The sequence below is a fragment of the Alosa alosa genome, chromosome 4 (genome assembly GCF_017589495.1).
Source record: "Alosa alosa isolate M-15738 ecotype Scorff River chromosome 4, AALO_Geno_1.1, whole genome shotgun sequence".
Taxonomy (NCBI): domain Eukaryota; kingdom Metazoa; phylum Chordata; class Actinopteri; order Clupeiformes; family Clupeidae; genus Alosa; species Alosa alosa.
In genome coordinates, this window is record NC_063192.1 from 36045955 (window position 1) to 36060159 (window position 14205).

Below are 14205 nucleotides of genomic sequence, written 5' to 3' on the forward strand. Positions count from 1 at the left end.
CAGTCAAACACCATCCTCATTCAGAAGAAGCTAGCAGTCGGCCTGCTAACCTCACTAAAACAAGGCAGTCAAACACCATCCTCATTCAGAAGAAGCTAGCAGTCGGCCTGCTAACCTCACTAAAACAAGGCAGTCAAACACCATCCTCATTCAGAAGAAGCTAGCAGTCGGCCTGCTAACCTCACTAAAACAAGGCAGTCAAACACCATCCTCATTCAGAAGAAGCTAGCAGTCGGCCTGCTAACCTCACTAAAACAAGGCAGTCAAACACCATCCTCATTCAGAAGAAGCTAGCAGTCGGCCTGCTAACCTCACTAAAACAAGGCAGTCAAACACCATCCTCATTCAGAAGAAGCTAGCAGTCGGCCTGCTAACCTCACTAAAACAAGGCAGTCAAACACCATCCTCATTCAGAAGAAGCTAGCAGTCGGCCTGCTAACCTCACTAAAACAAGGCAGTCAAACACCATCCTCATTCAGAAGAAGCTAGCAGTCGGCCTGCTAACCTCACTAAAACAAGGCAGTCAAACACCATCCTCATTCAGAAGAAGCTAGCAGTCGGCCTGCTAACCTCACTAAAACAAGGCAGTCAAACACCATCCTCATTCAGAAGAAGCTAGCAGTCGGCCTGCTAACCTCACTAAAACAAGGCAGTCAAACACCATCCTCATTCAGAAGAAGCTAGCAGTCGGCCTGCTAACCTCACTAAAACAAGGCAGTCAAACACCATCCTCATTCAGAAGAAGCTAGCAGTCGGCCTGCTAACCTCACTAAAACAAGGCAGTCAAACACCATCCTCATTCAGAAGAAGCTAGCAGTCGGCCTGCTAACCTCACTAAAACAAGGCAGTCAAACACCATCCTCATTCAGAAGAAGCTAGCAGTCGGCCTGCTAACCTCACTAAAACAAGGCAGTCAAACACCATCCTCATTCAGAAGAAGCTAGCAGTCGGCCTGCTAACCTCACTAAAACAAGGCAGTCAAACACCATCCTCATTCAGAAGAAGCTAGCAGTCGGCCTGCTAACCTCACTAAAACAAGGCAGTCAAACACCATCCTCATTCAGAAGAAGCTAGCAGTCGGCCTGCTAACCTCACTAAAACAAGGCAGTCAAACACCATCCTCATTCAGAAGAAGCTAGCAGTCGGCCTGCTAACCTCACTAAAACAAGGCAGTCAAACACCATCCTCATTCAGAAGAAGCTAGCAGTCGGCCTGCTAACCTCACTAAAACAAGGCAGTCAAACACCATCCTCATTCAGAAGAAGCTAGCAGTCGGCCTGCTAACCTCACTAAAACAAGGCAGTCAAACACCATCCTCATTCAGAAGAAGCTAGCAGTCGGCCTGCTAACCTCACTAAAACAAGGCAGTCAAACACCATCCTCATTCAGAAGAAGCTAGCAGTCGGCCTGCTAACCTCACTAAAACAAGGCAGTCAAACACCATCCTCATTCAGAAGAAGCTAGCAGTCGGCCTGCTAACCTCACTAAAACAAGGCAGTCAAACACCATCCTCATTCAGAAGAAGCTAGCAGTCGGCCTGCTAACCTCACTAAAACAAGGCAGTCAAACACCATCCTCATTCAGAAGAAGCTAGCAGTCGGCCTGCTAACCAGCTAGCCGTCGGCCCGCTAACCTCACTAAAACAAGGCAGTCAAACACCATCCTCATTCAGAAGAAGCTAGCAGTCGGCCTGCTAACCTCACTAAAACAAGGCAGTCAAACACCATCCTCATTCAGAAGCTCACAAACGCTTCACTCCATTAGTAATACAACTTTACGATTTGAAGGCACTTCATGTGAATGCACTTTGCTTAGCTGCTAGAGGCTATGTAGGAGACAGTAGGCTTATCTATGTGTTCCAAACCGGCTGTAAAACATACAAGAGCATATTTCACTACAACTAGAAGTATTGCATAGTTACAAAAAGAAAAGGTCGTATCATTATTACTATACTCATTATAGTGGTGATAAGTGAACTGTAATATTTCTACATACATCTGAGTGCTGTGTACACTTGTATATTATTAATCAAATCAAATATACAATATCAGAACAGTACAGCTTATTGTTACATACTTGACTACAGTCATTCATATAATATAATGTATGTTTAAAAAAAAAAAACAATATTGTTAGCAGATATAAAACATTTGTTATTAAAAAAAATTCAAATTAATGGACTTCCTCCAGTGTTTTTGACAATGTCTTTTAAAAAATCTTACAACAGTCTCCCTATATTCCTTCATATCATATTTGAACATAACAGATCCTGAATGTCCATGGCACAGAGAATGGAAGAGTAGCAAAACACAACCACAACAACAAATATTTAAATAATTTAAATGTTATCAATAATGCAATGAAAATAGAATTTTAGGGGGGATAGACACTTAGATTAATCTATTTAAATTAAGGATTTTGCAATCATTACTTCATTTTAATCATTAAGAAGTCATCATGAAGAAATGAATGGAAGTTCATTAAAGGAACATGCCCACTTTTTGGGAAATATGCATGAAGTTTATATGCACACTCTTCTCCTCTCTGTGCATCCAATAACCCAGTCTGACACCGCTAGCCTAGCTTAGCATAATTCACTGGAGGTGGGTTACACCAGTTAGCCTATAGCTAGCCTATAGCTAAAAGGGAGCTAACTGGTGTAACCCACTTTCCAGTGAATGATGCTAGGCTAGGCTAATGGTGTCAGACTGGGTTATAGGAACGCATAGAGAAGAGGGTAATAGGGTATGTATACTGTTATCTAACTCTGGGGTAGAAGCTAATTTCCCAAAAAGTGAGCGTGTTTCTTTAAGAGGGAAACGTGAGCCACACTCATCCAAAATATGGATAACGTCAGTAGTTCAGAGGATCAAGATCACTCCATCACAGCGTAAAGCCACTGCTGCCTGGAATACCTCATACACTCCAGCTCTATAGAACACCCTTATAGGATTCAGATTCTAATAAAGAGGTTCCATCTCACTAGAACACCCTTATAAGATTCCGGTTATAATAAAGAGGTTCCATCTCAGTAGAACACCCTTATAGGGTTCAGGTTCTAATAAAGAGGTTCCATCTCACTAGAACACCCTTATAGGGTTCAGGTTCTAATAAAGAGGTTGCGGTTCTCTCTTAAATGGGAAATTTTCAATGGTGGCAGTATGTGACTGAGCCGATTTTCCTAGCTGGGAACCCTGACGAGGTGGGTCTGTTAGAGCGCAGCTGGGAACCCTGACGAGGTGGGTCTGTTAGAGCGCAGCTGGGTCATGGGCAGAGTAGCATGCAGAACATGCTGGGTCCAGTTTGTTTGAGATGTTCACAAAAACTTTTTCTTCTGCCTTCTGCCTTAGAAAAGCTTCAAAACCAATTTGATATATGTATACACAGCTTGACACTGGACTTCATATGTGATGTGTGAGGGCTGCTTTCGTACTAGTCAACGGTCTGAATAAAACTGCATGGGCTTTAGCATGAGCAAACTTGATTACTGGGAAATAAAAGTCACAACTCACATGGTCACCTTCACGATTTGAAATCCGTCTGTCTACTACACATCTTCACATGGACTTCAGCATCACACCAGACTAGATACTGACCTTGCCTTCGTTTGGACATCACCACGTGAGGCCAATGAAACTGTACAGGGGGCCAACTACAGGGAGAGCAACCAAACACAATGACAACCAGTGTAAACAAGAGGAGAAAAGTACATGCTTAAGCAACTGAACGCAGGCCTTGCTTCTCCAGGGGGGGTGGTGAGGCCTCGGGGGGCAGCAGGGGAGTGGTCAGGGGGTTAGTCCAATGGTGGACTCTAGGGGGCGCTAACAGCCGTGCTCGTTCTCCTCCATGCTCATGCTGCTCTTGCAGCTGCTGTCCTTGGAGGCGGCGGGCGACGCGGAGGAGAGCAGGGGGTCCGCGCCCACCGAGGACAGATTGTCGTCCATCAGGACGTCGTCCAGCTTGGAGGAGGAGGGCGGGGCCTTGGGCGCCAGGCTGTACGCTGAGGGGTCGCTGCCGTTAGGGCCGTGGCCGTCGCTGAAGGAGATGGTGCCGTCGCTGAGGTCCAGTGTGGTGGGCCGAGACGCGTCCAGGCCCTCGTGGAGGTGCGTGTGGCCCGGGTACAGCTCCTGGTTGCACTCCCCCAGGGCCGGCTCCTGCTTGATGCTGCGCGCTGACAGCTCTGAGGCGCACAGGGCAGAGGGGACGGCCGCCAGGCCGTGGGCACGAGCCTGCATCTCCAGCTCCTACAGGGCATCGCCACGGAAACGCTCATCAGCACACAAACAACTGAGCTACGCCTACTACGGCCTCTTTATGGATGTAGTTAAACTTGACTTACAATCAACAGTTGTACAAATGAACATCGTGATTAAAGGACTGTCTTAATTAAAGGACTATCTGGATGCTCAAGCCTCCTTAAAGCCCTCACAGAAGAAAACAAGTCACCATGACTTCATCATTTTGAGTCGGATACAACGTTGACTTGTCATGTGTGTGCAGAGCCACACACAGCTCCCCTGAGTTCTCCTCTAAGTGTGTGAGTGTGTGAGAGGCAGGAGTTCTCCTCTAAGTGTGTGAGTGTGTGAGAGGCAGGAGTTATTCTCTAAGTGTGTGAGTGTGTGAGAGGCAGGAGTTCTCCTCTAAGTGTGTGAGTGTGTGAGAGGCAGGAGTTCTCCTCTAAGTGTGTGAGAGGCAGGAGTTCTCCTCTAAGTGTGTGAGTGTGTGAGAGGCAGGTGAGTGTGTGAGAGGCAGGTAAGTGTGTGAGAGGCAGGTGAGTGTGTGAGAGGCAGGTAAGTGTGTGCGTGTGTGAGAGGCAGAAGTTCTCCTCTAAGTGTGTGCGCGTGTGAGAGGCCGGTAAGTGTGTGCGTGTGAGCGTGTGAGAGGCCGGTAAGTGTGTGCGTGTGTGAGAGGCCGGTAAGTATGTGAGTGTGTGAGAGGCAGGTAAGTGTGTGTGTGTGCGTGAGAGGCAGGCACCGTACCTGTATCCGCAGGATTAGGTGGCGGTTGGCGTGCTCCAGCTTCTTCTGCCGGGTCTCCAGCTCTTTGGAGCGCTGCTGCTCTCTCTGCAGCTTCCTGATGTAGTCCACGGAGGCTTTGAGAATGGTGCCCTTGTTCCAGCGCATATCCCTGCAGGGCAGCGTCGGTTAACACACGCTCAGCTGACACACACAGACTGGACTGGACGGTTAACACACGCTCAGCTGACACACACGTACTGGACTGGGCTCCAGAGGGCCTGCAACATGCTTACTCCCATAAAAGGGCGTGGCCCTCGAAGCAATGTTCGAAGACAGGAAGCAAACTTACGGGTCATTCGATTTAGGGATTAAAGTCCCCAGTTCCTTGATGCGGTCGTTGATATTGAACCTCCGCCTTCTTTCGACTGGCCAGGGGTGTTGTTTTGCACCACAGGGAGAGAAGGAGACAATAATTAGTGACCAGAGCGACGATATGATGTGAGAGATGATGCAGATACTGTGTCCCTCAAGAGGTCATTTCAGGGCCCAGTTTCCCAGAAGCGATAGTAAGCTTAAGTAGTTCGTCAAGTCGATTTTGCCCACCATTTCCCGAAACCATCGTTGCTTAAGAAAGTCAAAATACACACAGATTTACGTGTGCCCCAGAGTTGTCTTAGACAGCTAGGACAAACGAAGAAATAAGAATATATTTATCAATTCTTTATGACATTTAATTGTAATGAATCATCTATTAGATGAAAAACGCCAATACATTTCCTGCTCATAAAAATGTGATTAAAGCGGACATAATTGCAATTTTATGAAACAAGACATTGGCAGTACGGTTTGTAATTCGATTCGTCTGAGTGTATGCAATAGCAGCTGTCACCTGATATCCCCAAAATTAGGGGATATTTCAGAACTTTTATCATGGGCAGCTCCCCTCATGAGCTTCTTAAGAGCCGTACAAATGCGTCATGGTCCAGTCATGTTCTTAAGAGCCGTACAAATGCGTCATGGTCCAGTCATGTTCTTAAGAGCCGTACAAATGCGTCATGGTCCAGTCATGTTCGAGGAACGCAAGGAGAAGCGTAACAAACGTTTGTTAGGTCAGTCGCTCGTTAAAACACTCGTAACAACTAAGATCCATCGCTTTCGGGAAACCAGGCCCTAGTCATTTCTGGTCAATGAGAAAGTGTGACATACTCAGGCCCTAGTCATTTCTGGTCAATGAGAAAGTGTGACATACTCAGGCCCTAGTCATTTCTGGTCAATGAGAAAGTGTGACATACTCAGGTTATGATTGGCCCTAGTCATTTCTGGTCAATGAGAAAGTGTGACATACTCAGGTTATGATTGTCTTTTTTCTGTCGTTCCTTGGCCAGTGCTCTGACTTCTGCTTCTAGGCAAGAGAGACAGAAGGAAACACAAAGGATAGCTATAATGGTTGATCTGACAACAATCTAAACACACTCCCGTGCACATTACATCTGAAGAACACAACAATGGCTAAGCATGACATCAACAATCTAAACACACTCCCGTGCACATTACATCTGAAGAACACAACAGTGGCTAAGCATGACATCAACAATCTAAACACACTCCCGTGCACATTACATCTGAAGAACACAACAGTGGCTAAGCATGACATCAACAATCTAAACACACTCCCGTGCACATTACATCTGAAGAACACAAAAGTGGCTAAGCATGACATCAACAATCTAAACACACTCCCGTGCACATTACATCTGAAGAACACAACAATGGCTAAGCATGACATCAACAAGCAAAAGAGGGTCTAATGACTCATAGCCACTCAGTGGCCCTAGCTTTTTATATCATGTAGTGTTATTTCACTCTGTGTCTGAATGACCACACTGTGTCTGAATGACCACACGTACCTACAGGGAACCCTTCAGGCCTTTGGTAGTTTTCAAACTTGCCACAGGATCCCGCCTTGTCCAGCAAGTGCAGCACGGCTGGAGAGGGGGTCACTATTTGGCACATGATATGTCAGACGTGTTTAAACATAACAACCACTATAATGGAGAGGGGTCACTATTTGGCACATGATATTTCAGACGTGTTTAAACATAACAACTTCACTATGGAAAGGGGGTCACTATTTGGCACATGACATTTCAGACGTGTTTAAACATAACAACTTCACTATAATGGAGAGGGGTCACTATTTGGCACATGACATTTCAGACGTGTTTAAACATAACAACTTCACTATGGAGAGGGGGTCACTATTTGGCACATGATATTTCAGACGTGTTTAAACATAACAACTTCACTATGGAGAGGGGGTCACTATTTGGCACATTATATTTCAGACGTGTTTATTGTTCGTTGAAAACATAACAACGTAGCTATGGTGTGACAGTTCAGAAGATGATGTACATAACATAATGTACACGGTGGTATTAGACAGTTTAGTACAGCGCATGTTCAAAAGGCCTGGAGGGTGTTTGAGAACACAAACTATCTTCCATCTTAAGACTTGCGACAGACCAGCCGATGTTACCTTAGCAACCACCGGCTGACAACGCCCTTCACCACACACACGCACACACACACACGGTCAGTTTTATGCTCACCAGAGAATTCCCTTTTGATGTTGGGCAGGCTGGCAGGGCAGGAGTTGCTGATGGTCAGGCCGTGTGGCGGCATGCCCTGGTTATTGTACATGTCCAGGAGGTTGGCAGACACAGGAATCTGTGGAGATGAATGACCGTCAGACACCCAGATGGAAGCAGAGACCAAGAGATTGAAGCTCCTGTCCCCCAACGATGGCAATTTACTACAATTTACAAGAAGGGCACATTCCCATGTTGAAAGGCACAACATTATTTGTCACTGGTGTATCGGTCATCTTCATATGGTAAATCTTGGAAGCTTGTCAGTAGTCTATCGTTTTTCCATATTTACTGAGTACTGGACATTTGGGTGACACACACACTAAGAACTCTGATCCTGCACTCTGATCTGAATGATGTTGCTCAACTTCTGGCATTTCCAGAGGAGTGTATCTCAGTGCTGCCGTGCAGATGGCGGTGGCTGGCACGGCCCACAGCTGGCGCAGAGGCAGCTGGTACGGCCCACAGCTGGCGCGGAGGCAGCTGGTACGGTCCACTCGTGGAGGTAATGAGTGGGACGACAGCGCGGTCTCACTCCCTCCAGGTGTTGATTGGGACGAGACTGCTCCATATGGTCTTTAATTAGCCCCAACACTGATGTATGATCTCACAGCAGAGCGCACAACGCCTTCACTAAAGAGACGACTTCCAGCAGTCTCCACTGTGTGCATACAGCACCACGCAGGGACTGTGCTTATACAGCACCACGCAGGGACTGTGTGCATACAGCACCACGCAGGGACTGTGCTTATACAGCACCACGCAGGGACTGTGCTTATACAGCACCACGCAGGGACTGTGTGCATACAGCACCACGCAGGGACTGTGCTTATACAGCACCACGCAGGGACTGTGCTTATAGCCACTTCAGTGTCCTGCTTATGAGGCGTATCCCAATTTGAATCATATTTGGGATATGGTGTTTACATGAACACAGAGAAACCTGCTCATTAATGTCCCTGTATACACAATGAATACTAGTATCCCAGGTACCAACAATAATGTTCTACCCTGCATGTCCAGCATCTGTCTGGGATAAGGTGTATACATGGAACAGTATTCCAATTGCTTTTGGAGTACTCCAGCTAGCATTGGATTTCTCAAAAGCGGGATAAGGGCTTCTCTGGCGTTCTAAAATCGGAATATGATGTTCCACTGATGAACACAAAACCGGGATACCTCACAATCTTAGTCATAAGCAGGTTTCTGGAGTGATATTTACGCATGTAAACGCATTCTATGAGCAGAACACTGAGAGCGGTGTGTGCAGGGGTGAGTGGATAGTGGTGGTGGTGGAGGGGGCAGGGGGTGAGCAGATGTTTTACCGAGTTGCCCATCTGAAGCCCCGGATCCATAAGTCCGAGGATTTCATCGTTGTAACTGGACTCCAAGCTAATGATGTCATCAATGACATCGTCCATCTGGAATTACAAATACAATATGTGACACATTTACAGTTAAACAATCCATGATTTATAGGCACTATAACTCCTCCACAACACTCACTGCACATGTGCAACTCACAAAAGCAATCCATGATTTATAGGCACTATAACTCCTCCACAACACTCACTGCACATGTAGGCACTATTTCCCTTTCCGTCCCTGTGTGTGTACATCATGTTGTGTGTGTGTGTATCATGTTGTGTGTGTGTGTATCATGCTGTGTGTGTGTATATCATGTTGTGTGTGTGTATCATGTTGTGTGTGTGTATCATGCTGTGTGTGTGTGTATCATGTTGTGTGTGTGTGTATATCATGTTGTGTGTGTGTATCATGCTGTGTGTGTGTGTATCATGTTGTGTGTGTGTGTGTATATCATGTTGTGTGTGTATATCATGTTGTGTGTGTGTGTACATCATGTTGTGTGTGTGTGTGTATATCATGTTGTGTGTGTGTGTATATCATGTTGTGTGTGTCATGCTGTGTGTATATCATGTTGTGTGTGTGTGTGTATATCATGTTGTGTGTGTATATCATGTTGTGTGTGTGTGTACATCATGTTGTGTGTGTGTGTGTATATCATGTTGTGTGTGTGTGTATATCATGTTGTGTGTGTGTATCATGTTGTGTGTGTGTGTGTATCATGTTGTGTGTGTGTATCATGTTGTGTGTGTGCATCATTGTGTGTGTGTGTGTCATGTTGTGTGTGTGTGTATCATGTTGTGTGTGTGTGTATCATGTTGTGTGTGTGCATCATGTTGTGTGTGTGTTCATGTGTGTGTGTGTATCATGTTGTGTGTGTGTGTGTATCATGTTGTGTGTGTATCATGTTGTGTGTGTACATGTTGTTGTGTGTGTACATCATGTTGTGTGTGTGTGTATCATGTTGTGTGTGTGTATCATGTTGTGTGTGTGTATCATGTTGTGTGTGTGTATCATGTTGTGTGTGTGTGTATCATGTTGTGTGTGTGTATCATGTTGTGTGTGTGTATCATGTTGTGTGTGTATCATGTTGTGTTGTGTGTGTATCATGTTGTGTGTGTGTATCATGTTGTGTGTGTACATCATGTTGTGTGTGTGTATCATGTTGTGTGTGTGTGTGTATCATGTTGTGTGTATCATGTTGTGTGTACATCATGTTGTGTGTGTGTGTGTATCATGTTGTGTGTGTGTGTATCATGTTGTGTGTGTGTATATCATGTTGTGTGTGTGTATCATGTTGTGTGTGTGTGTATCATGTTGTGTGTGTGTATATCATGTTGTGTGTGTGTGTGTATGTTGTTGTGTGTGTATCATGTTGTGTGTGTGTGTATCATGTTGTGTGTGTATCATGTTGTGTGTGTGTATATCATGTTGTGTGTGTGTGTCATGTTGTGTGTGTATCATGTTGTGTGTGTGTGTGTATCATGTTGTGTGTGTGTGTATCATGTTGTGTGTGTGTGTGTGTATCATGTTGTGTGTGTGTATATCATGTTGTGTGTGTGTATCATGTTGTGTGTGTGTATATCATGTTGTGTGTGTGTGTATCATGTTGTGTGTGTGTGTATCATGTTGTGTGTGTGTGTCATCATGTTGTGTGTGTGTGTGTATCATGTTGTGTGTGTGTGTGTCATGTTGTCATGTTGTGTGTGTGTGTGTATCATGTTGTGTGTGTGTATATCATGTTGTGTGTGTGTGTGTATCATGTTGTGTGTGTGTATATCATGTTGTGTGTGTGTCCGTACCTCCTTCTCTGTAGAGTTGAGGGTCAGCAGGGCCATAGGGCTGTTGGGGGCGCTGTTGCCCGGCCCGGGAGGCATGCCCCCGTGATCCGCTCCCTGGTTGGGGCAGGGCAAGCTGACCGCCTGGGACCCGAGCTTGCTCAGGCTCACACACGAGTGCTGGGTGGTGGACAGGTACGCTTTCACCTGCTGCCGCTGAGCCTGCTGGATGTGGTACTTGGTAGGGTTCTCTAGGTGTGTGTTCACCTGACGGAGTGTGAGAGAGAGAGAGAGAGCGAGAGAGAGAGGAGTTAAGTCGACTTAAAGATACAAATTACTGTTCACAGAAACAAAATCTGAATATCAAACAATTGTGATCATGTAGTATGTAGAACAATTCTGTCAACTTCTCATGAAAAATAGCAGTGTTGCTTTTTCCTAATACAGTCAGCTTTGCAGATAAAAGATTGCTGGAAAGCTAAATCAATGATAGGCACCCCATTCAGTACTCAATATAGATACAATTCAAAACAACGAATTAAAAGCAATTGGAAATCATTTCAAGACAAAAAGTCACAACTAAATTGAACACAACAATATTTAGGAATTCAATATTCAATTCATAATTCTAGAATATTAATCAATGAGTCTCTATTACCACTACAATCATAGATATTTGTATCTATGACTACAATAATATATCTGAATCAATGTTAATGATGACAGAAGTAATTTTTCAAATAGTTTCCGGCAAAAATAAATCAATTCAGCCACACCTGATAGTAGTGATGGTAGGACTCAAGCATCTCCATCATCCTTCAGAGTTTTAAACGAAGAAAATCCGGCCGTAATCCAAGAGCAACTAGCAGCATATGCCAAACGCTGTCACTGAATTCTTTAACTCTTCACAACATTGCAAACAAATGTTGAGAATCCTCGTCATTCAAGACGCTTTTAAAGGCCAAGAAACCCATTCGCTATGCACTAATCGGACCGAATAGGAGATACAAAGGAGTCGTTTAAAACTCTGTGTTGGTCCATACAAGTGATCAATTTATGGCTTTATGGCCCCCTCTGACGCTATTCCCCACAACTGACGCTCTTTTTTACACGAGGCAACTTGTCTGCAAATTGACACTTGCCTCAGGACAGGAACACAGACAAACAAACACCAATTCTTAAATTGTGAGAAAAAAAGATAATGGTAGCCTAGCTATAATGTAGAGGAATTTGAGCTCAACCATACACCATAGGTTTCTATTGCAATTTTCTTCCTTAAGACAATTTATGGGATAATTGCTACTGACCGGTTGCGATAAAGTATACTAGCCCATTTTTTTTTTTAAAAGGACGCACTTATTGCTCCTAAATCGCCTAATGTTTTTAACAAGTGCCGTTGCAACAGTTGCCGTTATAGTAATAATATCAACGCATAATTGGCATGCGTTTCAGCAAATCCTAAACATTAGTCTTCTTTTTGAACGACAAGTACGGGGATGTTCTTTTGGTCGTATCAGAGAATGTCTAATAAGACGGGCTCTGGTTGTATGTGCAGATGTTCAAACTCACACGCGGAAAAGCATGCGTTAGCATTCAAGGAAGCTGTTGTTTACCCTGAAGTCGCTATAAGTAGGAGTCACAACGCTATGGATTTCAATAAATTCACCAAAGTAGCCTGTTTAGCCTATCCCTTCAAACAACCATCAACCGAAATGCTAAGGTAGGCTACTGTATAGGAGTAAACGGGGCAGTGTTAACGCAGCCTGCTCTAAACTCACACGCTGATCAGAAGTGTGAGATATTATAGAACAGTGGTGATTGGAAGTTAGTCTGCAACTTTTTGCTGTTTTCAGGCAGAATATAATTTGCTATATTCCCATTTGCCACAAGGAATAACGGACACGTTTTCAAGTAGGCCTAAGGCTAAGTTATTAAGTAGGTTATGACGCATACCCGCATATGGTCCCGCATATGGACTCTGATGTACATTTATTCTTTAGCAACTTCACCTTTCTGTCAAATGATTGAACGCGTTTCTATGTTTAACTCTGGCGGAGTTATTTTGGGCCCTTCCCTGCACGATGTCTCATCACAAGACAGTTAACTCTCATCACAAGGCACTTAACTTGTGATAACACAGCCGGTTACACAGTTACCAGGGTGGTGACTAGACCAGGTCAGTCTGCAGGAGGAGGCAGGCCTAGTCCAGCCCGAGGCCAAGCAGAGAACTCGAGGTGTAAAAAGAATCACACACATGATATTAATGGTTTCACAACTCTATGGGCATTGGGTTTAGCAGACACTTTTGTCCAAAGCCACATACAAATAACAACAATACAATAGTTAAATTTAACAGTAAACAATTTAAAAAGTTGGTAAGACTACATTAAGGAGAATAGCAATAATAAACAATAACAATTCACAATAGCCTAATGAAATAAACAAATACTATATTACACAAACCAAACCATAACACATAAAATGCTTATTAAACTAAGTGCATGTTGAACAGATATGCCTTTAGACCCCTCTTGAAAGACCCAAAACTAAAGTAAACTATCTATGAACATTTCTGTGACAAGTGTGAACAAAAAACGACACTGCTGACCACAGTGATGGATTAGCATTCTTCCACATCACACAACCCTTTTCCATTCTTCCACATCACACAACCCTTTTTCCAAACTTTCCGACCACTTCCTCCATATTAGACACTGATCTTTGCCCTCTGACTTGTCACACTGGGTGATCTATGGAAGTGGCGATTAAACAAATCTAAATCAAGAAAGAAATGTGTACTTATCAATTCATTAAACCTTACTCACAATGCCTTGTACTTACACTAGATTAACTACTTGCTCAAAAATGTGACCTCCATTGGGCATAATCCAGTTATGGATTATATAACTCAATCTGCAGCACAGAAATTGAAATGCATTGTATTTCCACAAACTCACAAAAGCAACTCTTCCACAACATCACTGCACATGTGCAACTCACAAAAGCAACTCTTCCACAACACTCACTACACATGTGCAACTCACAAAAGCAACTCCTCCACAACACTCACTACACATGTGCAACTCACAAAAGCAACTCCTCCACAACACTCACTATACATGTGCAACACTGTCTCACACTCGGGTGCGATGGGTGCAGGAGCAGCAGACATGATCAGCTCCAGTTGAAAACGTTTCATAATGGCCATTAGTAATATCAACATGCCTTAACCTGCTAATCGGCCCAGACCGGCCAGACTCGGGAGAGTAAATGGTGCGGAATGTACACTCGGAGCATTCCTGCCGTCTATCCCAGGCAGGCCGAGACACAGGTCAGCGCTCCAGGAGTCTACTGACCCATGGAGGACACGGATGGCATGATTAGAGACACACATCAGCGCACATCACACCGATTTCACTCGACCGTGTGTGTGTGTGTGTGTGTGTGTGTGTGTGT

The 14205-nt window shown here is 44.5% G+C and overlaps 1 protein-coding gene across 4 annotated transcripts in view; it reads right to left on the reverse strand.

Annotated features, from left to right (window-relative positions):
- Window positions 1-1617: 1617 nt before the first annotated feature.
- LOC125293685 (microphthalmia-associated transcription factor-like) overlaps window positions 1618-14205 on the reverse strand; it is a 46050-nt gene continuing 33462 nt past the window's right edge. For 3 of the 4 annotated variants that reach the window (XM_048241761.1, XM_048241764.1, XM_048241763.1), the window contains exons 3-10: window positions 10774-11016; window positions 8932-9027; window positions 7568-7685; window positions 6866-6958; window positions 6304-6360; window positions 5308-5383; window positions 4980-5127; window positions 1618-4244 (exon numbers count right to left, since the gene is read on the reverse strand). In XM_048241761.1, the coding sequence (XP_048097718.1) occupies window positions 3822-4244; window positions 4980-5127; window positions 5308-5383; window positions 6304-6360; window positions 6866-6958; window positions 7568-7685; window positions 8932-9027; window positions 10774-11016 (1254 nt within the window). In that variant the 3' untranslated portion in view covers window positions 1618-3821. The remainder of the gene's footprint in view (window positions 4245-4979; window positions 5128-5307; window positions 5384-6303; window positions 6361-6865; window positions 6959-7567; window positions 7686-8931; window positions 9028-10773; window positions 11017-14205) is intronic. The other variant, XM_048241762.1, reaches the window with a different exon arrangement.